At 39.0% G+C, this 25,318-nt stretch overlaps 1 protein-coding gene across 1 annotated transcript in view; it reads right to left on the minus strand.

Moving 5' to 3' along the window:
• Positions 1–7,517: 7,517 nt before the first annotated feature.
• Positions 7,518–25,318, minus strand: part of LOC133594571 (cell adhesion molecule CEACAM1-like) — a 29,060-nt gene continuing 11,259 nt past the window's right edge. Inside the window, exons 3-6 of the mRNA XM_061947392.1 lie at positions 23,815–24,093; positions 22,494–22,760; positions 21,976–22,248; positions 7,518–8,044 (exon numbers count right to left, since the gene is read on the minus strand). Of these exons, the coding sequence (XP_061803376.1) occupies positions 8,043–8,044; positions 21,976–22,248; positions 22,494–22,760; positions 23,815–24,093 (821 nt within the window). The 3' untranslated portion in view covers positions 7,518–8,042. The remainder of the gene's footprint in view (positions 8,045–21,975; positions 22,249–22,493; positions 22,761–23,814; positions 24,094–25,318) is intronic.

Here is a 25,318-nt window from a genome sequence, read left to right on the forward strand (position 1 = left end):
ACTCCGGCTTCCTCCCACCTCCAAAGACATGCACCTGGGGATAAGTTGATTGGCAACACTAAATGGTCCCTAGTGTGTGGATGTGAGTGTGAATGTTGTCTGTCTATCTGTGTTGGCCCTGTGATGAGGTGGCGACTTGTCCAGGGTGTACCCCGCCTTCCGCCCGATTGTAGCTGAGATAGGCTCCAGCGCCCCCCGCGACCCCAAAAGGGAATAAGCGGTAGAAAATGGATGGATGGATGGATTTGAAGTGGCAACAAATGAAAATCCAAAATTCCGTGTGTCACAAAATTAGAATATTACTTAAGGCTAATACAAAAAAGGGATTTTTAGAAATGTTGGCCAACTGAAAAGTATGAAAATGAAAAATATGAGCATGTACAATACTCAATACTTGGTTGGAGCTCCTTTTGCCTCAATTACTGCGTTAATGCGGCGTGGCATGGAGTCGATGAGTTTCTGGCACTGCTCAGGTGTTATGAGAGCCCAGGTTGCTCTGATAGTGGCCTTCAACTCTTCTGCGTTTTTGGGTCTGGCATTCTGCATCTTCCTTTTCACAATACCCCACAGATTTTCTATGGGGCTAAGGTCAGGGGAGTTGGCGGGCCAATTTAGAACAGAAATACCATGGTCCGTAAACCAGGCACGGGTAGATTTTGCGCTGTGTGCAGGCGCCAAGTCCTGTTGGAACTTGAAATCTCCATCTCCATAGAGCAGGTCAGCAGCAGGAAGCATGAAGTGCTCTAAAACTTGCTGGTAGATGGCTGCGTTGACCCTGGATCTCAGGAAACAGAGTGGACCGACACCAGCAGATGACATGGCACCCCAAACCATCACCCAACCATGCAAATTTTGCATTTCCTTTGGAAATCGAGGTCCCAGAGTCTGGAGGAAGACAGGAGAGGCACAGGATCCACGTTGCCTGAAGTCTAGTGTAAAGTTTCCACCATCAGTGATGGTTTGCTCATATTTTTCATTTTCATACTTTTCAGTTGGCCAACATTTCTAAAAATCCCTTTTTTGTATTAGCCTTAAGTAATATTCTAATTTTGTGACACACGGAATTTTGGATTTTCATTTGTTGCCACTTCAAATCATCAAAATTAAATGAAATAAACATTTGAATGCATCAGTCTGTGTGCAATGAATAAATATAATGTACAAGTTACACCTTTTGAATGCAATTACTGAAATAAATCAAGTTTTTCAAAATATTCTAATTTACTGGCTTTTACCTGTATGTTTATGTTTAAGTATTTGGCAGACGCTTTTATCCAAAGCGACATACATAAAAAATACATATAAAACAATCACTGTAAACATGATCATTTAAGGGAAGAATGTAATACAAAATATCAATACAAAGTGTCAAGACAGAATAAACTATCTGCTGCTGCGGCAACAGAGATACAGTCTATAGGTCCCTAATGTATTCATACAGTTTATGTAGGATATACGCATGTATATATAAACTAATCATATGGTCAGAGCCATTTACTCTTTCTGTCCGTCACTAAAGGGGTTGGCTCAAGGCCAAGTGCCAGTCTACTTAGGGCGGGGCTGGGATCTTGCTCAGGTGTTGCTGAGTAGAGACGCAACAGTTTTTGACTGTGCCAGGCTATGATTTGTTTGCTCCCGTTTATTTTCCGTTTTTGTTACAAAGTGAGTTTTGGTTTACGTGACTGTATGTTAATAAATATTTGTGTTAAACATGGACACAATTCTGGACATCAGTTATTAGCCAGCTGCACACGTCTGAACTATCAATCAATCAATGTTTATTTATATAGCCCTAAATCACAAGTGTCTCAAAGGGCTGCACAAGCCACAACGACATCCTCGGTACAGAGCCCACATAAGGGCAAGGAAAAACTCACCCCATTGGGACATCGATGTGAATGACTATGAGAAACTTTGGAGAGGACCGCATATGTGGGTAACCCCCGCCCTCTAGGGGAGACCGAATGCAATGGATGTCGAGTGGGTCTGACATAATATTGTGAGAGTCCAGTCCATAGCGGATCCAACATAATAGTAAGAGTCTATTATAACTAGCTTCAGTTATATTCGGCAACCAGTAGCAGAAAGAGTATAGGACTTTACCGCTACATTATGTATAGTGGATAGTATCTCCGCCTGTCACGCGGAAGACCAGGGTTTGATTCCCTGACGGGGAGCCATAAAGTTTGATCATATTACGCCTATACTGGCTCACCTGCACTGGCTTCCTGTGCACTTAAGATGCGACTTTAAGGTTTTACTACTTACGTATAAAATACTACACGGTCTAGCTCCAGCCTATCTTGCCGATTGTATTGTACCATATGTCCCGGCAAGAAATCTGCGTTCAAAGAACTCTGGCTTATTAGTGATTCCCAGAGCCCAAAAAAAGTCTGCGGGCTATAGAGCGTTTTCTATTGGGGCTCCAGTACTATGGAATGCCCTCCCAGTAACAGTTAGAGATGCTACCTCGGTAGAAGCATTTAAGTCCCATCTTAAAACTCATTTGTATACTCTAGCCTTTGAATCATACTTGCCAACCTTGAGACCTCCGATTTCAGGACGTGGGGGCGTGTTCGGGGGTGGGCGGGGGCGTGGTTAAGAGGGGAGGAGTATATTGACAGCTAGAATTCACCAAGTCAAGTATTTCATACATATTACATACAGTGGGGCAAAAAAGTATTTAGTCAGCCACCAATTGTGCAAGTTCTCCCACTTAAAATGATGACAGAGGTCTGTAATTTTCATCATAGGTACACTTCAACTGTGAGAGACAGAATGTGAAAAAAAATCCAGGAATTCACATTGTAGGATTTTTTAAGAATTTATTTGTAAATTATGGTGGAAAATAAGTATTTGGTCAATAACAAAAATTCAACTCAATGCTTTGTAATATAACCTTTGTTGGCAATAACAGAGGTCAAACGATTACTATAGGTCTTTACCAGGTTTGCACACACAGTAGCTGGTATTTTGGCCCATTCCTCCATGCAGATCTTCTCGAGAGCAGTGATGTTTTGGGGCTGTTGCCGAGCAACACAGACTTTCAACTCCCTCCACAGATTGTCTATGGGGTTGAGGTCTGGAGACTGGCTAGGCCACTCCAGGACTTTCAAATGCTTCTTACAGAGCCACTCCTTCGTTGCCCGGGCGGTGTGTTTGGGATCATTGTCATGCTGGAAGACCCAGCCACCTTTCATCTTCAAAGCTCTCACTGATGGAAGGAGGTTTTGGCTCAAAATCTCACGATACATGGCCCCATTCATTCTTTCCTTAACACGGATCAGTCGGCCTGTCCCCTTAGCAGAAAAACAGCCCCAAAGCATGATGTTTCCACCCCCATGCTTCACAGTAGGTATGGTGTTCTTGGGATGCAACTCAGTATTCTTCTTCCTCCAAACAGGACGAGTTGAGTTTATACCAAAAAGTTCTATTTTGGTTTCATCTGACCACATGACATTCTCCCAATCATCCATGTGCTCTCTGGCAAACTTCAGACGGGCCTGGACATGCACTGGCTTAAGCAGGGGGACACGTCTGACACTGCAGGATTTGATTCCCTGTCGGCGTAGTGTGTTACTGATGGTAACCTTTGTTACTTTGGTCCCAGCTCTCTGCAGGTCATTCACCAGGTCCCCCCGTGTGGTTCTGGGATTTTTGCTCACCGTTCTCATGATCATTTTGACCCCACGGGATGAGATCTTGCGTGGAGCCCCAGATCGAGGGAGATTATCAGTGGTCTTGTATGTCTTCCATTTTCTGATAATTGCTCCCACAGTTGATTTTTTCACACCAAGCTGCTTGCCTATTGTAGATTCACTCTTCACAGTCTGGTGCAGGTCTACAATTATTTTCCTGGTGTCCTTCGACAGCTCTTTGGTCTTGGCCATAGTGGAGTTTGGAGTCTGACTGTTTGAGGTTGTGGACAGGTGTCTTTTATACAGATAACCAGTTCAAACAGGTTTATTAATTAATACAGGTAACGAGTGGGGGACAGAAGAGCTTCTTAAAGAAAAAGTTACAGGTCTGTGAGAGCCAGAGATCTTCCTTGTTTGAAGTGACCAAATACTTATTTTCCACCATAATTTACAAATAAATTCTTTAAAATTCCTAGAATGTGAATTCCTGTATTTTTTTTTCACATTCTGTCTCTCACAGTTGAAGTGTACCTATGATGAAAATTACAGACCTCTGTCATCATTTTAAGTGGGAGAACTTGCACAATCGGTGGCTGACTAAATACTTTTTTGCCCCACTGTTTATATATATATATATATATATATATATATATATATATATATATATATATATATATATTTATATATATATATATATATATATATATGTATGTAGATATCTACATCCTGAAAATATGCAAACAAAACTGTGTTTAGATAATTGATACTTCAAACTTGCATAAATAAATATTAAGGAATATAACATAACTTGGCTTCTGAGAGTTTCAAAATGTAATGAATAAAATGCTAAAGTTGTTGATAAACAAGCAATTATTTTAATAATTAAATATGGTCATTTTAAATGAATTATTATGATAATTTAAAATCAATTATTTGAAACATGTTTATTTTAGTGTATAATTCTATGGCTGGATGTAATAAGGAGTCACGAAAAAATACAAATAAAAATACAATTAATTTTGATGTTTTTAGCAAAATATAGTAAAAATGCATTTTTTTATTTTTTTAAATTAATAAATATATTTATTTTTAGGTAAAATAAACATAATAATACAATTTATCTCTAGTCTGGATGATTTAGTTCTTGTCACCCTGTTGTCCTCCCGTCACGAAAAAAGGCTGTCCTCACTCAGGTCCGCATGGAGCTGGAGGGGGCGTGGCTTCCAGCTCCGGCTGAAAATCGGGAGATTTTCGGGAGAATATTTGTCCCGGGAGTTTTTCGGGTGAGGCGCTGAATTTCGGGAGTCTCCCGGAAAATTCGGGAGGGTTGGCAAGTATGCTTTGAATAGCCCCCCTTTTTTAGACCAGTTGATCTGCCGTTTCTTTTCTTTTCTCCTCTGCTCCCCCCTATCCCTTGTGGAGGGGGAGATACACAGGTCCGGTGGCCATGGATGGGGTGCTGGCTGTCCGGGGTCAGGACCCGGGGTGGACCGCTGGCCTGTGTATCGGTTGGGAACATCTCTGCGCTGCTGGGATGGTTTCCTGCTGACCCCACTGTGGATTGGACTCTTACTGTTATGTTGGATCCACTATGGACTGGACTCTCACAATATTATGTCAGACCCACTCGACATCCATTGCATTCGGTCTCCTCTAGAGGGGCGGGGGGGTTACCCACATATGCGGTCCTCTCCAAGGTTTCTCATAGTCATTCACATCGACGTCCCACTGGGGTGAGTTTTTCCTTGCCCTTATGTGGGCTTTGTACCGAGGATGTCGTTGTGGAATGTGCAGCCCTTTGAGACACTTGTGATTTAGGGCTATATAAATAAACATTGATTGATTGATTGATAATGTAGCCCCTGACTGCACGTCACTGTATTATAGATATTGCTTTGATTAAAAAACAAAAACAAAAAAAACCGCACTGGCTCTGTCAGACATTGCCTAATATGTTGCTGTAACTTCAGATTTCCTTCCGGCTGGGAAAAAAACTACTACCGTAATCTAGAGAACACTGAACAAATTAAGCCATAAACAGACGTTTCCTGCATTGTAAATGATGACACAATTTACAACCTGTGTACAGCAACAAGAAGAGGAACTAATTAAAGTGAAAATAATTTGTTTCTATCTAGAAAAAAATATTCCCAAATAAAAAAAAAAAAAAAACCTTTTCAGGGTCAAACTTTCGCCATCGTAGAACATTTAAATTATTTTAGGTAGCATTTCATTAAATTTTAACTGCCATAAAATTAAGTAAACCACTGACTACATTAATTAATTAATTTTAAAATATTATTAATGACTTGTCTACAAAGACATATTGTTCTGAGTAGCAAGGGTTAGGTTACATTTATATGGTTTTGGGGCGGCATCACATTTTCCTACCGTTTTATGGAGGCATCACAGAGGGGAAAAAAAGGCATACAAGAAGCAAAACACTCGCGGAATAAATTATTTTGATACTCATTGAGCTGAAATCTTATTAGATTTGCAAAAGTGCTGATTTGGCGTATTATGTAAGGCTGAAACGACGCGTCGACGTCATCGGTTACGTAAATACGTCGACGCCGTTTTTGTGCGTCGGCGCGTCGCATATTTACGTCACACTACTGTCATGGCGGAGCGCAAAGCAGACGATGCGAGCGAGGGGAAAAAAGCACGCCAAAAGTCGTCAAAAGTGTGGGAGTATTTCAATAAACGGCCTAATAATGTTGTATGCACACTGTGTCGAGCGGAAATGGCCTATCATAGCAGCACAACGGCTATGAACGAACATTTGAAAAGAAAACCCCCGACAGCGTTCTTGCCATCACCATCAACAAGTCAATCGTCCGCGTGCGTATACGTTGTCATTATTACACAAAAACATGAATGTGTCATTTGTATCTGCGTTGTAAATTCATAAACTAAAGCACCGTTTGCTCTGAGAGGCGCGTTTGGCGTGCCTGTTCAGTGTTTACAAAGACGCGCTCCTCTTTAACGCTGTGGAGAGGCGGCGGCGGCGAGCGAGCGGCGAGGCGGGGCGCGCCGGGAGCGACGCCGCAAGAGACAGTGGACGACGAGCGAGCGAGGAAGAGGAGCTGAAAAGCGAGGAAAGAAAGAGAAAAGAGTTGGAAGAGAAAAGACTTTGTGTAAAATTAAAAGATTGTAAACCTGGCAAAGCCGTCTGGCGTTCAGTCTGTCGGTCCTGAAAGAACCCCACGGCACAAGACGTGTCACAAACGCTAACGTTAATTAGTTGTGCAAATACCTTTTACAACATTAACAGTTACATATACTATGTACAAACCAACAATTAACTTTCACTTTAATCATACTATCATTGTTGTGTTATTAAGCAAAATAAGCAATACTTTTACTTTTGTTGAAATGTTTACACTGTACACTTTTTTGTATTGGATGTTTAGCTTTATTTTTGCACATTTTAGCAAATAAGCAATACTTTTACTTTTGTTGAAATGTTTACACTTGTTACAGAATATTTCCGTTTTGCACTTTTTTGTATTGGATGTTTATCTTTATTTTTGCACATTTTAAAGCAAAATAAGCAATACTTTTACTTTTTAAATGCTTATACTATTCCAGAATATTAAGATTTGCACTGGATGTTTACTTTTATATTTGCACATTAAAAAGCAAATAAGCTACTTTTAATTTTGTTAAATGTTAACAGTTTTAAATGTTTACATTGTTACAGAATATTTTGTCATGTTGTTGTCAATGTTGACTGAGTGGCCATACTTTTTTTTTTGTAAATAAAAGCCATGCCTTTTGAAAAAACTGGACTACATTTATTTTGTTCCTCTTCATTTTAAATAAAAAAAATAATCGGTAAAAGGAAAAATAATCTATAGATTAATCGAAAAAAAATAATCTATAGATTAACCGATTAAGCGAAAAAAATAATCTATAGATTAATCGATAGAAAAATAATCGTTAGCTGCAGCCCTCGTATTATGTAAACATGGTTAAACCTTCTTGTGTGATTGTTGAGGCATAATTATCCTAAACAAATTGTTTTTTTTAAATTGTCCTACTACGTTAGAAGGTGTGCACAAATCATGTGAGTCCGCCACAATCAAAAAGACGAATGATTAACTAATGCTGATGTTGACTATGCAAACACAAGCCTTTAGCGCGCCATTAAGGTACTACACGTTCACTGTTGACCAGTTTGAGCACGATTGAACCCGATGTTAGATTTGGATTTCTTCATTCGTATCAAATGGCTGAGGAGCTCGCCTCTTTCTCCGCTGCATGTGGATGTCGTAGGTAGGAAGGGAGGACGCCGCAGGAGTCTTGTTGTTCACTCAGATCTCTGCGTATTCTGAAGTGTCGTTCTGGTATACAAACTGGGCCGTCCCGCAGTCCTCCTTTGTCATGTTCACATAGACCATCTCCTGCCCCACAAATAGAAAGGATTAATAAATAAATAGCTATGGACTTGGACGACTCGTGCTGTAACTAGACAACCACAAAGCTCTGCTGGCTGCACACTTCCTTCCTTGTTCAAAGTCCAACATACCACCGGCAAAGAGACTAGACACTATCAGTCATTAAACAAGGTTGCAAAGTGCTGAATTGTGTATTAAATCTTCTTGCAACCTTACAATTCCTCTCATTTGTTTAAATAGCTGTGAAAATCACCATCATTTATTTGTTGCTGTAGAAATGCAGTATTTTCCATATAATCAAGGAGTTACACACACGTTTTAAAAAGGTGTTTGTCCATCAATTTGTTAGTTAGCAAGCTACTTCCTGGTTCCTGAAGGATGATGATGTGAAAGTAGATACCTGCCAACTTTTGAAATCAGAAAAACCTAGTAGCCAGGGTCCAAGGGCCGCAGGCCCCGGTAGGTCCAGGACAAAGTCCTGGTGGTGGGTTCAGTGGGGCTTCGCCCCCCGACGCAAAATGATTATTAGCATTCAGACAGGTTAAAATGTTGCTAAAACCATCACTTTTCTATCAGTCACAGTGACTTTTCAAAACAAAAATATTACAGCAAAAATCATATGGGTTGATTGACATGTTTATTCTGTAAGCTAACTTCAATAGTTTGAAATTATTTTGACAGTTAATGCCAGTTATCCTGTCAACCTTTCACAAGACTTCAATTTGTTCATTGAAAGTATAAACAGTATAAACACTTTTTACAGTAAACAAATGGTAAAACAGTACTAAACAATTCCAATAAAAAAAAAATTGGTGTCATTATTAACTTTCTGTCCAAGCTTGTATAATCTACTGCCTTGTTCAATTGTAAAAAATATTCTGTGCCTAAAATTCACATTTCTATCACAATTATCATACTGTAAACATGGTAAGCTAACTTCATTAAAATTAATAGTCCTGTCAATAGCATGGAATTACAATTCAAATGTCATTTTTTTGTAAGCCTTGCAAAAGAATTCAAAATATGAAAAATTAATGAAAATGAATTTAAGCCATCAGACACTTGAAAAGTGGCACATCACATCTCTAATGTAATCATTTGAACTTTTCAACAGAAATAGCACTGCAAAAATATTAAGGACATACTTCTGTATTTTGGTAGTTATGCTGTCAACATTTAACAAGATTTCTTCAACTTGGACTTGAAAGTATAAATAGTATAAACACTTTTAACAGTATAACAGTACTAAACAATTCCAATAGATAACATTGGTGTCATTACCTTTTTGTGGCTAAAATCCAAATTTATTCTATCAGATTGCTCATACTGCAAAAATGATATGGTAACTTTATGATAAGTTTACTTGAAGTGGCATAAAACACTGAAAGTGATTGGTCCTATAACCCCTTTGTTTCAAATGTTTGTTCCACTTGTGGCAGTCGGGCACCAGCATACCGTCTTTGACAACTTGAAGTGGCATAAAACACTGAAAGTGATTGTTCCTATAACCCCTTTGTTTTAAATGTTTTATGCCACTTCAAGTTGTCAAAGACGTGCTGTGAAATACAGCCGACAGGATTGCGCACCAAACACGAAGCAAGGCCAAAGTGCATGCATGGTGCAGGAGAACAAAGGACTTCTTTCATTTAAGGTTTGTGATAAACCATCAAACTCATTCGTTAAAAGGACTCTATAGTAATATAAAGTGAGTTTTTCTGGACATTATCATGCAAGAAAAGTTTATTTTTGGGACCGCGATCACCGCGTAATGATTTTTAAAGGTTGCATTACAAACATTTAACTGTCCCATGTGATCAGCCAGTGCGATTGGAAGTCCATGCTCAATTATTGCCTCCGTAAATAAAACTTTGGCATTTATCACATCCAAAGAATCTGTTTGGGCGACGAAAAACGTTGAAAGTTTTCCACTTGTATCGCTAGCAACGGCATTAGACTTGTGTTTTGTGGTCCCAACGTGGTCTTTTACATCGCTAATTCCTCCGTGTCCGATCGAAAAATCTTGTCTGCACAAGGTGCAATTCGCGTAGTTTTCACCCTTTTTTTTTTTTAATTAATGAAAAACCGTATTTTTTATCACTGCAACCTTAACCCGGAATAGGTTGATGAAAACCGTACTGATTACGGGAAAACCGGAGTAGTTGGCAGGTATGATACCGTATTTTTCGGAGCATAAGTCGCTTTCCGGAGTATAAGTCGCATCGGCCAAAAATGCATAATAAAGAAGGAAAAAACATATATAAGTCGCACTAGTCCAGTGGTTCTTAACCTTGTTGGAGGTACCGAACCCCACCAGTTTCATATTTGCATTCACCGAACCCTTCTTTAGTGAAAAATAAAATGTTGTATTTTTTCAAATTCAAGACAACGTTATATATTTTTGGTAACACTTTAGTATGGGGAACATATTCTAAGTAATAAAGAATTAATTTAGAGTTATTTAAACACTAGGGCAGGGGTCGGCAACCCAAAATGTTGAAAGAGCCATATTGGACCAAAAATACAAAAACAAATTTGTCTGGAGCCTCAAAAAATTAAAAGCCATATTACATACAGACAGAGGTGGGTAGAGTAGCCAGAAATTGTACTCAAGTAAGAGTACTGTTACTTTAGAGATTTATTACTCAAGTAAAAGTAAGGAGTAGTCACCCAAATATTTACTTGAGTAAAAGTAAAAAGTATGTTGTGAAAAAACTACTCAAGTACTGAGTAACTGATGAGTAACATACACACTCATATCATATATATATATACATACATACATACATATACATTGATATATACAGTATATAATTTATATGTATTTATTTTGCTGTTTTTGTTTACATGTTAAAGGTGTTTTAATGAATATACATGCATGTTTAACATATAGATTCCTTTCTTTCATGAAGACAAGAATATAAGTTGGTGTATTACCTGATTCTGATGACTTGCATTGATTGTAATCAGACAGTAGTGATGATAACGTCCACGTTTTCAAATGGAGGAGAAGAAAAGTTCCTCCTTTCTGTCTAATACCACATGAAAGTGGTTGGTTTTGGGCTTCTTATTTGTCCAGCTTCCATATTCGTTTTTATACACTTTACAAGAAATATATTGGCGTCAAACTCCGTAGCTTGCTCGCTTGTTTGCGCTGGCTTTCGGAGACTCTTGTTTTGAAAGCGCAGGCGCGATGGAGCGGCACTTTTATTGTGAAGACAGGAACGTCCTCATGTGCGGTCAGTCTTTAGGCTTTTGACGGGATGTACGGTTGAAATAAAAAAGTATCTTTTTTCCTTCACACTTTTGATTGATTGATTGGAACTTTTATTATTAGATTGCACAGTACAGTACACATTCCGTACAATTGACCACTAAATGGTAACACCCCAATAAGTTTTTCAACTTGTTTAAGTCAGGTCATGTGACCGCCTGGCTCTGTTTGATTGGTCCAACGTCACCAGTGACTGCATCTGATTGGTGGAACGGAGTGAAACGTCACCAGTAAGGCAGGCACTATGAAGGTCTGTCTGACAGACCAAAACAAACAAAGCGTGCATTAACAGATCGATAAAAATTAGTAGCGAGTAGCGAGCTGAATGTAGATAAAAGTAGCGGAGTAAAAGTAGCATTCCTTCTCTATAAATATACTTAAGTAAAAGTAAAAGTATGTTGCATTAAAACTACTCTTAGAAGTACAATTTATCCCAAAAGTTACTCAAGTAGATGTAACGGAGTAAATGTAGCGCGTTACTACCCACCTCTGCATACAGATAGTGTGTCATGAGATATAAATTGAATTAATATGACTTAAAGGAAACTAAATGAGCTCAAATATAGCTACAAATGAGGCATAATGATGCAATATGTACATATAGCTAGCCTAAATAGCATGTTAGCATCGATTAGCTTGCAGTCATGCAGTGACCAAATATGTCTGATTAGCACTCCACACAAGTCAATAACATCAACAAAACTCACCTTTGTGCATTCACGCACAACGTTTAAAGTTTGGTGGACAAAATAGACAGAAAAAGAAATGGCATAAAACACGTCCTAGAAAGTTGGAGAACGTTATACATGTAAACATACTACGGTGAGTTCAAGGACCGCCAAAATTAGTAGGACAAAACGGTGCTCGCCAAATACTCAAATCAGTGAAGCATGTATATATATATATATATATATATATATATATACACATATACATATATATATATATATATATATATATATATATATATATATATATATATATATATATATATATATATATACACACATATACATATATATAAAAATATATATATATACACACACACACACACACACATATATATATATATATACATATATATATATATATATATATATACACACACACATATATATATATATATACACACACACATATATATATATACATACACACATACATACACACACATACATATATATATATATATATATACATACACACACACACATATATATATACATACATTGATATATACAGTATATAATTTATATTTATTTATTTTGCTGTTTTTGTTTACATGTTAAATGTGTTTTAATGAATATACATGCATGTTTAACACATATAGATTCATTTCATTCATGAAGACTAGAATATAAGTTGGTGTATTACCTGATTCTGATGACTTGCATTGATTGTAATCAGACAGTAGTGATGATAGCGTCCACGTTTTCAAATGGAGGAGAAAAAAAGTTCCTCCTTTCTGTCTAATACCACATGAAAGTGGTTGGTTTTTGGCATCTTATTTGTCCAGCTTCCATATTCGTTTTTATACACTTTACAAGAAATACATTGGCGGCAAACTCCGTAGCTTGCTAGCTTGTTTGCGCTGGCTTTCGGAGACTCTTATTTTGAAAGCGCAGGCGCGATGTAGCGGCACTTTTATTGTGAAGACAGGAACGTCCTCATGTGCGGTCAGTCTTTAGGCTTTTGACGGGATGTACGGTTGAAATAAAAAAGTATCTTTTTTCCTTCACACTTTTGATTGATTGATTGGAACTTTTATTATTAGATTGCACAGTACAGTACACATTCCGTACAATTGACCACTAAATGGTAACACCCCAATAAGTTTTTCAACTTGTTTAAGTCAGGTCATGTGACCGCCTGGCTCTGTTTGATTGGTCCAACGTCACCAGTGACTGCATCTGATTGGTGGAACCGAGTGAACGTCACCAGTGACTGTATTTGTTGAAACGCAGGCACTATGAAGGTCTGTCTGACAGACCAAAACAAACAAAGCGTGCATTAACAGATCGATAAAAATTAGTAGCGAGTAGCGAGCTGAATGTAGATAAAAGTAGCGGAGTAAAAGTAGCGTTTCTTCTCTATAAATATACTCAAGTAAAAGTAAAAGTATGTTGCATTAAAACTACTCTTAGAAGTACAATTTATCCCAAATGTTACTCAAGTAGATGTAACGGAGTAAATGTAGCGCGTTACTACCCACCTCTGGTTATTTATGCCTCATATAACGTACACTTATTCAGCCTGTTGTTCACTATTCTTATTTATTTGAAATTGTCTTTCAAATGTCTATTCTTGGTGTTGGGTTTTATCAAATAAATTTCCCCCAAAAATGTGACTTATACTCCAGTGCGACTTATACAAGTTTTTTCTCTTCTTTATTATGCATTTCCGGCCGGTGCGACTTATACTCCGGAGCGACTTATACTCCGAAAAATACGGTAGTCATGAAAATACACAAAACGCATTGAATGAGAAGGTGTGTCCAAACTTTTGGCCTGTACTGTACATCAACGTGTAGCTTATTTATAGGTGCTACTTTCCCTGCATAAATGCAAACATTTACCTCATTATTTGTGTCTGCTTTGTTCTCCTGGCCTTCACGCCCTACAAATCACAATAAAATAACTGTTAGTTCCTAAAAAAAACCCAACACAAATTATAAGCGACGAAAAATATACATAAATATAAATATAAATATACATAATACAGTATACCGTGCATCTGGAAAGTATTCACAGCGCTTCACTTTTTCCACATTTTGTTATGTTACAGTCTTATTCCAAAGTGAAATTAAAAAATGTGGTCCTCAAAATTCTACAGACATTACCCCATAATGATAAGGTAAAATGTTTTGTTTTTTATTCTTTAAAATATCACATAAACATAGGTATTCACAGCCTTTGCTGAATACTTTGTTGATGTACCTTTGGCAGCAATTACAACTGGGCACACCTATCTTTGGACAGTTTTGCCCATTTCTCTTAGCAGCACCTCTCAAACTCCATCAGGTTGGATGGGAAGCGTCGGTTTTCATCCCGGATGTCTCTATTATACTTTCCGGATGCACTGTATGCCTTCACATAGCTCATTATATGTCGAAGGAGTTGAGATTCAAAGAACATAAAAGATCAAGTTTTTGGGTGTTATGATTGATGAAAATTTGTCATGGAAATCCCATATTAATGATACAAAGGCTAAAGTATCTAAAACGATTTCTATTTTACACAAAGTGAAGGAATTGCTAAATCAAAAAGCATTGTATATTTTGTATAACTCGCTGATTGTTCCATATCTAACATACTGTATTGAAGTGTGGGGTCGTGCCTGTAAAACATATTTAATTTAATAATAATAATAATAAACGAAGCATAAGAATCCTACGTGGAAATGCATACAGGGAACCCACAAACCCAAAATTCAAACAGTTAAATATATTAAACTTTAATGAACTGGTAAGAGTATAACATCCTAAAAATCATGTACAGAGCACATGCAACAATTTTACCAAACAATATTCAAAACAGATTTGTAAAAAAAAGAGAAAGTAATTATAATCTGAAAGGAACTAAGACCATTAATAAGTCTAGATTTAGTACAGTCTAGGGCTGCAGCTAACGATTATTTTTCTATCGATTAATCTATAGATTATTTTTTCGATTAATCGGTTAATCTATAGATTATTTTTTCGATTAATCTATAGATTATTTTTCCTTTTACCGATTTTTTTTTAAATTTAAAATGAAGAGGAAAAAATAAATGTAGGCCAGTTTTTTCAAAAGGCATGGCTTTTATTTACAAAAAAAAAAGTATGGCCACTAGTCAGTCAACATTGACAACAACATGACAAAATATTCTGTAACAATGTAAACATTTAAAACTTTTAACATTTAACAAAATTAAAAGTAGCTTATTTGCTTTTTAATGTGCAAATATAAAAGTAAACATCCAGTGCAAATCTTAATATTCTGGAATAGTATTAGCATTTAAAAAGTAAAAGTATTGCTTATTTTGCTTTAAAATGTGCAAAAATAAAGATAAACATCCAATACAAAAAAGTGCAAAACGGAAATATTCTGTAACAAGTGTAAACATTTGAACAAAAGTAAAAGTATTGCTTATTTGCTAAAATGTGCAAAAATAAAGCTAAACATCCAATACAAAAAAGTGTACAGTGTAAACATTTCAACAAAAGTAAAAGTATTGCTTATTTTGCTTAATAACACAACAATGATAGTATGATTAAAGTGAAAGTTAATTGTTGGTTTGTACATAGTATATGTAACTGTTAATGTTGTAAAAGGTATTTGCACAACTAATTAACGTTAGCGTTTGTGACACGTCTTGTGCCGTGGGGTTCTTTCAGGACCGACAGACTGAACGCCAGACGGCTTTGCCAGGTTTACAATCTTTTAATTTTACACAAAGTCTTTTCTCTTCCAACTGCGCGGATCGCGCACCTGGGCACGATTGCGGCGTCGCTCCCGGCGCGCCCCGCCTCGCCGCTCGCTCGCCGCCGCCGCCTCTCCACAGCGTTAAAGAGGAGCGCGTCTTTGTAAACACTGAACAGGCACGCCAAACGCGCCTCTCAGAGCGAAACGGTGCTTTAGTTTATGAATTTACAACGCAGATACAAATGACACATTCATGTTTTTGTGTAATAATGACAACGTATACGCACGCGGACGATTGACTTGTTGATGGTGATGGCAAGAACGCTGTCGGGGGTTTTCTTTTCAAATGTTCGTTCATAGCCGTTGTGCTGCTATGATAGGCCATTTCCGCTCGACACAGTGTGCATACAACAACATTATTAGGCCGTTTATTGAAATACTCCCACACTTTTGACGACTTTTGGCGTGCTTTTTTCCCCTCGCTCGCATCGTCTGCTTTGCGCTCCGCCATGACAGTAAAGTAGTGTGACGTAAATATGCGACGCGCCGACGCACAAAAACGGCGTCGACGTATTTACGTAACCGATGACGTCGACGCGTCGTTTCAGCCTTAGTACAGTCACAATGGAAAGAAGTATTTCCATCAGAGGTGTTAGTTTATGGAACAAACTAGTGGAATAAAACAATGTAAATCTTTTTCTGTATTAAAACAAAATGTAAAATCATGACGATGAAAAGATACGACTGAGTAAAATTATTTCTTCATTGTTGGTTTAACTGTGGTAAAATGAAAATATGGCTTTGTACAAACCCCGTTTCCATATGAGTTGGGAAATTGTGTTAGATGTAAATATAAACGGAATACAATGATTTGCAAATCACTTTCAACCCATATTCAGTTGAATATGCTACAAAGACAACATATTTGATGTTCAAACTGATAAACATTTTTTTTTTTGCAAATAATCATTAACTTTAGAATTTGATGCCAGCAACACGTGACAAAGAAGTTGGGAAAGGTGGCAATAAATACTGATAAAGTTGAGGAATGCTCATCAAACACTTATTTGGAACATCCCACAGGTGAACAGGCAAATTGGGAACAGGTGGGTGCCATGATTGGGTATAAAAGTAGATTCCATGAAATGCTCAGTCATTCACAAACAAGGATGGGGCGAGGGTCACCACTGTGTCAACAAATGCGTGAGCAAATTGTTGAACAGTTTAAGAAAAACCTTTCTCAAGCAGCTATTGCACGGAATTTAGGGATTTCACCATCTACGCTCCGTAATATCATCAAAGGGTTCAGAGAATCTGGAGAAATCACTGCACGTAAGCAGCTAAGCCCGTGACCTTCGATCCTTCAGGCTGTACTGCATCAACAAGCGACATCAGTGTGTAAAGGATATCACCACATGTGGTCAGGAACACTTCAGAAACCCACTGTCAGTAAGTACAGTTGGTCGCTACATCTGTAAGTGCAAGTTAAAACTCTCCTATGCAAGGCGAAAACTGTTTATCAACAACACCCAGAAACGCCGTCGGCTTTGCTGGGCCTGAGCTCATCTAAGATGGACTGATACAAAGTGGAAAAGTGTTCTGTGGTCTGACGAGTCCACATTTCAAATTGTTTTTGGAAACTGTGGATGTCGTGTCCTCCGGACCAAAGAGGAAAAGAACCATCCGGATTGTTATAGGCGCAAAGTGTAAAAGCCAGCATCTGTGATGGTATGGGGGTGTATTAGTGCCCAAGACATGGGTAACTTACACATCTGTGAAGGCGCCATTAATGCTGAAAGGTACATACAGGTTTTGGAGCAACATATATTGCCATCCAAGCAACGTTACCATGGACGCCCCTGCTTATTTCAGCAAGACAATGCCAAGCCACGTGTTACATCAACGTGGCTTCATAGTAAAAGAGTGCGGGTACTAGACTGGCCTGCCTGCAGTCCAGACCTGTCTCCCATTGAAAATGTGTGGCGCATTATGAAGCCTAAAATAGCACAACGGAGACCCCCGGACTGTTGAACAACTTAAGCTGTACATCAAGCAAGAATGGGAAAGAATTCCACCTGAGAAGCTTCAAAAATGTGTCTCCTCAGTTCCCAAACATTTACTGAGTGTTGTTAAAAGGAAAGGCCATGTAACACAGTGGTGAACATGCCCTTTCCCAACTACTTTGGCACGTGTTGCAGCCATGAAATTCTAAGTTAATTATTATTTGCAAAAAAAAATCAAGTTTATGAGTTTGAACATCAAATATGTTGTCTTTGTAGTGCATTCAATTGAATATGGGTTGAAAAGGATTTGCAAATCATTGTATTCCGTTTATATTTACATCTAACACAATTTCCCAACTCATATGGAAACGGGGTTTGTAGTTGCCAACATTGAAAGTCAATTGTTGCATTTGTGAAAATAAGGGGCAGATGTTATACGTTTTTAACTTCTTTCTGCTCCTCTTCATTCATAATTTACTTAAATGTTATGTTGTTTTATTTTTATTCTTGTTTGTTCATGAATGAAACAAATATATGAAATAAACAGATGAACTGGACTTAACGGAACATAGAAAATACATTTTGTCTTGTCCTAAAAATGGATATCAGACTTACCTGTTCTGGTGGAGGTGTTTCTGCTGGTGCGATTCTTTGACCGTTTCCTGTTTAAAAAATGATCGCAACATTTGTGATTGTTGTAGAAATCTTGCGTTCATCTAAAGCAGTTGCTTTGTAACGTAGATACCATAAAAAACATAGTAATTTTATTCACAATAATAATGACCCTGTAATCATGTTTATTTTCTTATATATAGGCCATTGTCTCTCTTTTTAGACATTTTTTAAACGACACCTTTGCTTGACATGATGTGATACTTACGGTTTATTGTAAATGTAGTATCCTCCACCAGCAGCTGCTCCACAGATGACCAAACTTGCAAGTACGATTCCGGCTATACAATCAGCCCCGCACGGAGATGTACTCTCCTCTGTTCGGGTACAATGACAGCAAATTAATCATCTCTCTTGCCATGTGGTTGAATCTGTTGGCTCCTTCAGTAACCTTCTTACCTATTACAGCCAGCATATGTTCAGCAGATGCATTGTTTCCAGTTATAATATTTGATGCAGTGCAGAAATAGCTTCTACTGTCAGAAAAGTCAACGTTGCTTTTGACAAATGTGGAGCTGTTGTGTATCTCTGATTGATTGTGAGAAATCCAGGTGTAGGTGGCAGATGGAACAGACGTAGCAGAGCAAATTAACGTCAAAGTCTGCTCCACGTATATCTCCGTCGGTCCCCATATTTTGACAGACTCTGGCCCATCTGAATCAGAGAGTAATGTTAAGTTCTAGCAATGACAGCTGTTACACTGTTTGGATGTACTGTACTCTGCTCAGGAGGAGCAGCACCGACCCTGCCCCCCTCTACATCAACGGCGAGCGTGTAGAGGGGGTCCACACCTTCAGGTACCTTGGAGTCCACATCTCTAATGACTTCTCCTGGACAGTCAACACCACATCAATCATCAAGAAGGCTCAGCAGCGGCTACACTTCCTTAGAGTCCTCGGGAAGTACAACCTGAAGCCTGACCTGCTGCTGACCTTCTACCGCTCGTCCATCGAGAGCCTGCTGACCTACTGTATTACGGTATGGTACGGCAGCTGCACTGCAGCAGACAGGGAGAGGCTGCAAAGAGTGGTCAAGACGGCTCAGAAGATCATCGGCCGCCCTCTCCCCTCTCTGACGGACATCTATACCTCCCGCTGCCTCAACAGAGCCAGTGCCATCATCAAGGACAGCACCCACCCTGGCTCTGACCTGTTCCACCTGCTGCCCTCTGGGAAGCGCTACAGGTGCATTAAAACCAAAACAAACAGGCTAAAGAACAGCTTCTTCCCCAGGGCCATAACCATCCTGAACGGACTGCCCCATTGTCCCTCATAACTGCCTTCTCTTCGGTGCAATAACCCATTCCACCAACCACCCTGTTTTTTTTTTTGTTTTTTTTTCATGTATATATTCATTTCACACCATATTCATTGCACTTCTACATTTTTTATATTTTTATATATTTGCACATTGTTTTTCTAGCATGCACACATCGCACTGTATGGAATGGCCTCAATCTCGTTACCTTGCGTTATGACAATAAAGCTGATTCTGATTCTGATTCTGATTCTATAAAGCAGGCCTGGGCAATTATTTTGCCTTGGGGGGGGGGGGGCCAACTTTAGAGAAAAAAATGTGTCTGGGGGCTAGTAAATCTATTTTTAGGAACACTAATACAAAACCTCACAAAAAACGTTATGACCGCCTTAAAAAACAGATTGTAATTTTAATTTTTTACTGAATGAACATGAAAATAAAGGATGTGAGATTTATAATTATATATTTTATATAATAGGGGCAGCACGGTGAAACAGGGGTTAGTGCATGTGCTGAGCAGTCCTGGGTTCAATCCCGGGCTCGGGATCTTTCTGTGTGGAGTTTGCATGTTCTCCCCGTGACTGCGTGGGTTCCCTCCGGGTACTTCGGCTTCCTCCCACCTCCAAAGACATGCACCTGGGTATAAGTTGAATGGCAACACTAAATTGGCCCTAGTGTGTGAATGTTGTCTGTCTATCTGTGTTGGCCCTGTGATGAGGTGGTGACTTGTCCAGGGTGTACCCCGCCTTCCGCCTGAATGCAGCTGAGATAGGCTCCAGCACATTATTAACTTTCTGTCCAAGCTTGTATAATCTACTGCCTTGTTCAATTGTAAAAAATATTCTGTGCCTAAAATTCACATTTCTATCACAATTATCATACTGTAAACATGGTAAGCTAACTTCATTAAAATTAATAGTCCTGTCAATAGCATGGAATTACAATTCAAATGTAGTTTTTTTGTAAGCCTTTCAAAAGAATTCAAAATGTGAAAAATTCATGAAAATTAATTTAAGCCATCAGACACTTGAAAAGTGGCACATCACATCTCTAATGTAATCATTTGAACTTTCCAACAGAAACAGCACTGCAAAAATATTAAGGACATACTTCTGTATTTTGGTAGTTATGCTGTCAACATTTAACAAGATTTCTTCAACTTGGACTTGAAAGCATAAATAGTATAAACACTTTTAACAGTATAACAGTACTAAACAATTCCAATAGATAACATTGATGTCATTACCTTTTTGTGGCTAAAATCCGAAAAACGTTGAAAGTTTTCCACTTGTATCGCTAGCAACGGCATTAGACTTGTGTTTTTTTGTCCCAACGTGGTCTTTTACATCGCTAATTCCTCCGTGTCCGATCGAAAAATCTTGTCCGCACAAGGTGCAATTCGCGTAGTTTTCACCCTTTTTGGAACGGATAATTATTCCCGGATAGGGTTTTGAATATTCTTCACGGAATGACTGCAGTTTTCTTTTCGGTTTAAGACTCGTTTGCGATTTTTCTCCGGCTGATTCCATGATCGTTCGCCCGTTTGGAAACAATGGCAACAGGTGCCTCGTGCTTGGCAGCGGTGCATGGCATTCGGAATGGCTCGATAGGAAGTTACGGGAAGCAGTGTCGATTGTCATTGTTGTTACGCAATTTCGTGAATAAAACTTAAAAAAAAATAAAAAAAATTTAATGAATGAAAAACCATATTTTTTATCACTGCAACCGTAACCCGGAATAGGTTGATGAAAACCGTACTAATTACGGGAAAACCGGAGTAGTTGGCAGGTATGCATTACTAAGCTTTAGAACTTTGTTGTAAAAATCTCCTTCTGGGTCTGTCCCTGCCACCTGCATTTCAGGTTGGACACTCTGTGGAAACGCTCCCCACCCACACTGCTTGGTGCCTCATCTGAGCTGCTGTGACTTAGATTACCATAGTACCCGGTAACTAATTCGATTACCATTGTAACTAATTAGATTACCATAGTAACTAGTATATCATGCAAAAGCGCAGATTCCAACCATTGAAATACTTTGTATAGTTCAAGACTTATGGCCATTTGAAAACATCACTGCACATCATAATGGCAGCTACAGTTTCCATCTTAAAGATCTAAAAAAAATATTTGGGAATACCCGGCGGGCCAGATTGAAAAGCTTAACGGCCACATGTGGCCCCCGGGCCTTAATTTGCCCAGGTCTGCTATAGAGGAATCTCTGAGGTCGCATGCAATCACACTTAGTTCATGCTTACTAGAAAATAGTATTATTGCATTCATGTACTGTGTTGTATGTCACAAAACAACAGTTGCATTAGCAGTTACCTACAGTTAACGACCATGTCGTATGTGACGTCATCCATGCTGATGGGGTTGCTTATTATACAAGAATACGGGCCGCTGTCGGTTCTCCTCACAGCGTGGAAGGACAAGACTCTGCCGTTTTCGTGCAGCGCCATGTGGTCATCCAGGACCAGGGCTGAGTCGCTCTTCATCCACTCTCTGGTGAAGACTGAGCCAGCTGCATCACAGGTAAGATTCACCGCCATCCCCTCAATCGGCTGACTTGTTGTCACCACGATTGATGCGTCCAAGATGTTCTCTGGATGAATATATTCATGCAATATTACATTTGCCAAGTTTGGATTTTATATTGACCTGTGATTGATGCTTTTGAATTTTGCCGAGCAACAAGGGCTAATCAGAACTATTCTGTTGCTCTATATTACAAGTCAAAAGTTTGAGCCACTTTTTAATAAGAAAGTGTCTCCAAACTTAATAGTTAAATGTATTCAACTGAAGTTTTCCTGGTATGTACAGTAATTTACCTAAGTCTGTAAGACTTACTTAGCACATTTATAGACAGGGGCTGCGATGCTTTGTGTCTTAATGTTCTGCTGTTCGAAGCCAAACAGCTGTAATTTCCACTCTGGTTCTCCTGAATGTTTATCAACAATAGGTTTGGTTCGATGTGCGATAGCTGCACTCCATTAAGAGCCCAGGAAAAGCCAGCAGCTGGTCTGGATTCAGCAGAGCAGGAAAGGATGATGTTTGATCCTTCGGCAAAGTATTGTTCCGGTGAAGGTCCTTTAAGATGTACATCATCCGGACCAACTGAAAGATGAGATAGCACATTTGAAACATTACCATGTCCTCAATTACTCAAGGTACCGTATTTTCCGCACTATTAGCCGCACCTAAAAACCACAAATTTACTCAAAAGCTGACAGTGCGGCTTTTAACCCGGTGCGCTTTATATATGGATTAATATTACGATTCATTTTCATAAAGTTTCGATCTCGCAACTTCGGTAAACAGCCGCCATCTTTTTTCCCGGTAGAACAGGAAGCGCTTCTTCTTCTACGCAAGCAACCGCCAAGGTAAGCACCCGCCCCCATAGAACAGGAAGCGCTTCTTCTTCTACTGTAAGCAACCACCCGCCCGCGTAGAAGAAGAAAAAGCGTGCGGATATACCGTACGTTTCATTTCCTTTGTGTGTTTACATCTGTAAAGACCACAAAATGGCTCCTACTAAGCGTCAGGGATCCGGTTCATGAAAAGACGCAATCTCTCCATCCGCACACGGATTACTATTTCACAGCAACTGATATTCCTGTGAACCGCACTGGATACAACGGGAGCACGTAGGGTGAATATTCGCACCACAGGGAATGAGAAGTCATCCTTCACTGTGGTTCTAGTTTGCCATGCTAATGGCCAGAAACTTCCACCCATGGTGATATTCAAAAGGAAGACCTTGCCAAAAGAGACCTTTCCAGCCGGCGTCATCATAAAAGCTAACTCGAAGGGATGGATGAAGAAAAGATGAGCGAGTGGTTAAGGTAAGTTTAAGTTTACGCGAAGAGGCCGGGTGGCTTTTTTCACGCAGCTCTGTCCATGTTGATATACGTATGTTTGTGATTGCACATTTGCGTACATTTTGGGAGTGAACAGAGTTGTTAGAACGCTGGTTTTTAATATATTATTAAAGTTTGACTGACCTATCTGACTGTTTTTTTGACATTCCTTTAGCGCAGTTAGATGCGGCTTACAACACGGGGCGGCTTATAGGTGGACAAAGTTTTGAAATATGCCGTTCATTGAAGGCGCGGCTTTTAACCCAGGGCGCCTTATGGTGCGGAAAATACGGTATATATTACTTCCTCACAGCTGACAAAAAGATTCTGTGGATCACTGGTGCCTTCGCTGAGAGCATTGGACGCCCGACACGCGAACGCCGCCTGGTCATAACGGGTTACGCCAGCAATGGTGAGAGTGGCGTTTTGGTCAGTGAAATGAACTCTGTCGCTGGCCATGACCTCGGAGCTGCTGTTCAGCCAGACGAAAGAGATGGACGATCCAGACGAAGAGCAGGACAGACGGACCGTGCTGTTAAACTCCACCAGGTCGGTGTCGTCGACCAATAACATTACATTAGAGACTGGATCTGTGGGTGCAGAAAAAAAAAGGAAAAATGCTTAAAAAGGGGAACATTATCACAATTTCAGAAGGGTTAAAACCATTAAAAATCAGTTCCCAGTGGCTTATTTTATTTTTCGAAGTTTTTTTCAAAATTTTACCCATCACGCAATATCCCTAAAAAAAGCTTCAAAGTGCCTGATTTTAACCATCGTTATATACACTCGTTCATTTTCCTGTGACGTCAAACAGTGATGCCAACACAAACAAACAGCAAGGTATAGCGACATTAGCTCGGATTCAGACTCGGATTTCAGCGGCTTAACACTGTCTGATAAGATAATTACTAACAACTATGAACTAGGTTTACAGCATATGAAATACATTTGGCAACAACATGCACTTTGAGAGTGCAGACAGCCCATTTCAGGCGCGCTAAGAACATATATTTTTCCACGATTTCAGCACTCAGGTTAACCATACCTAAATAGCAGAGGTGGGACCAAGTCATTGTTTTGCAAGTCACAAGTAAGTCTCAAGTCTTTGCCCTCAAGTCCGAGTCAAGTCCCGAGTCAAGACAGGCAAGCCCCGAGTCAAGTCCAAAGTCAAGACTGGAAAGTCTCAAGTCAAGTCCTAAGTCCTGCATTTTGAGTTTCGAGTCCTTTCAAGTCCTTTTAACCACAGACTAATATATTAACACAGATTGTGTATGCTTTTCAAACGCTGTATTTATTTATTAAAACAAGTGCATTTTAAATTGCAGGAAAGAAAATTGTGCTGACATTGCACTTTATAATAGCACTATTAACCAGTCATTTTAAACATTAACTCATTCCTTTACAGAACAAACACATTGAAAAATAAAGTGCAAATGTACTTATTTGTACAAAAGTGTTAACATTGAAAAAACATGACATATACGTGAACATAACAAAAAAGTTGTACTTTTTATATGTCAGGGCCCTATGCTGCATTGCATTTGCAAAAGACCAAATTAGCCAAGAGTCTGTCAGTCATTTGTGCACGATGGGGGTGTAGTATGATGCCACCATGGCTGAAAACTCGCTCCACTGGAGCACTGGAGGCAGGCACTGCCAAGACTCTCATGGCCACTCGGAACAGTGAAGGAAGAGTCTTCATGTTCAATGCCCAGAACAAAAGGGGGAGAGAGTTGTTTTGGGTTGGTGCACTACTTGTAAGTGTATCTTGTGTTTTTTATGTTGATTTAATTAAAAAAAGAAAAAAATATTTCT

Source organism: Nerophis lumbriciformis, linkage group LG04 (genome assembly GCF_033978685.3).
Source record: "Nerophis lumbriciformis linkage group LG04, RoL_Nlum_v2.1, whole genome shotgun sequence".
NCBI lineage: Eukaryota > Metazoa > Chordata > Actinopteri > Syngnathiformes > Syngnathidae > Nerophis > Nerophis lumbriciformis.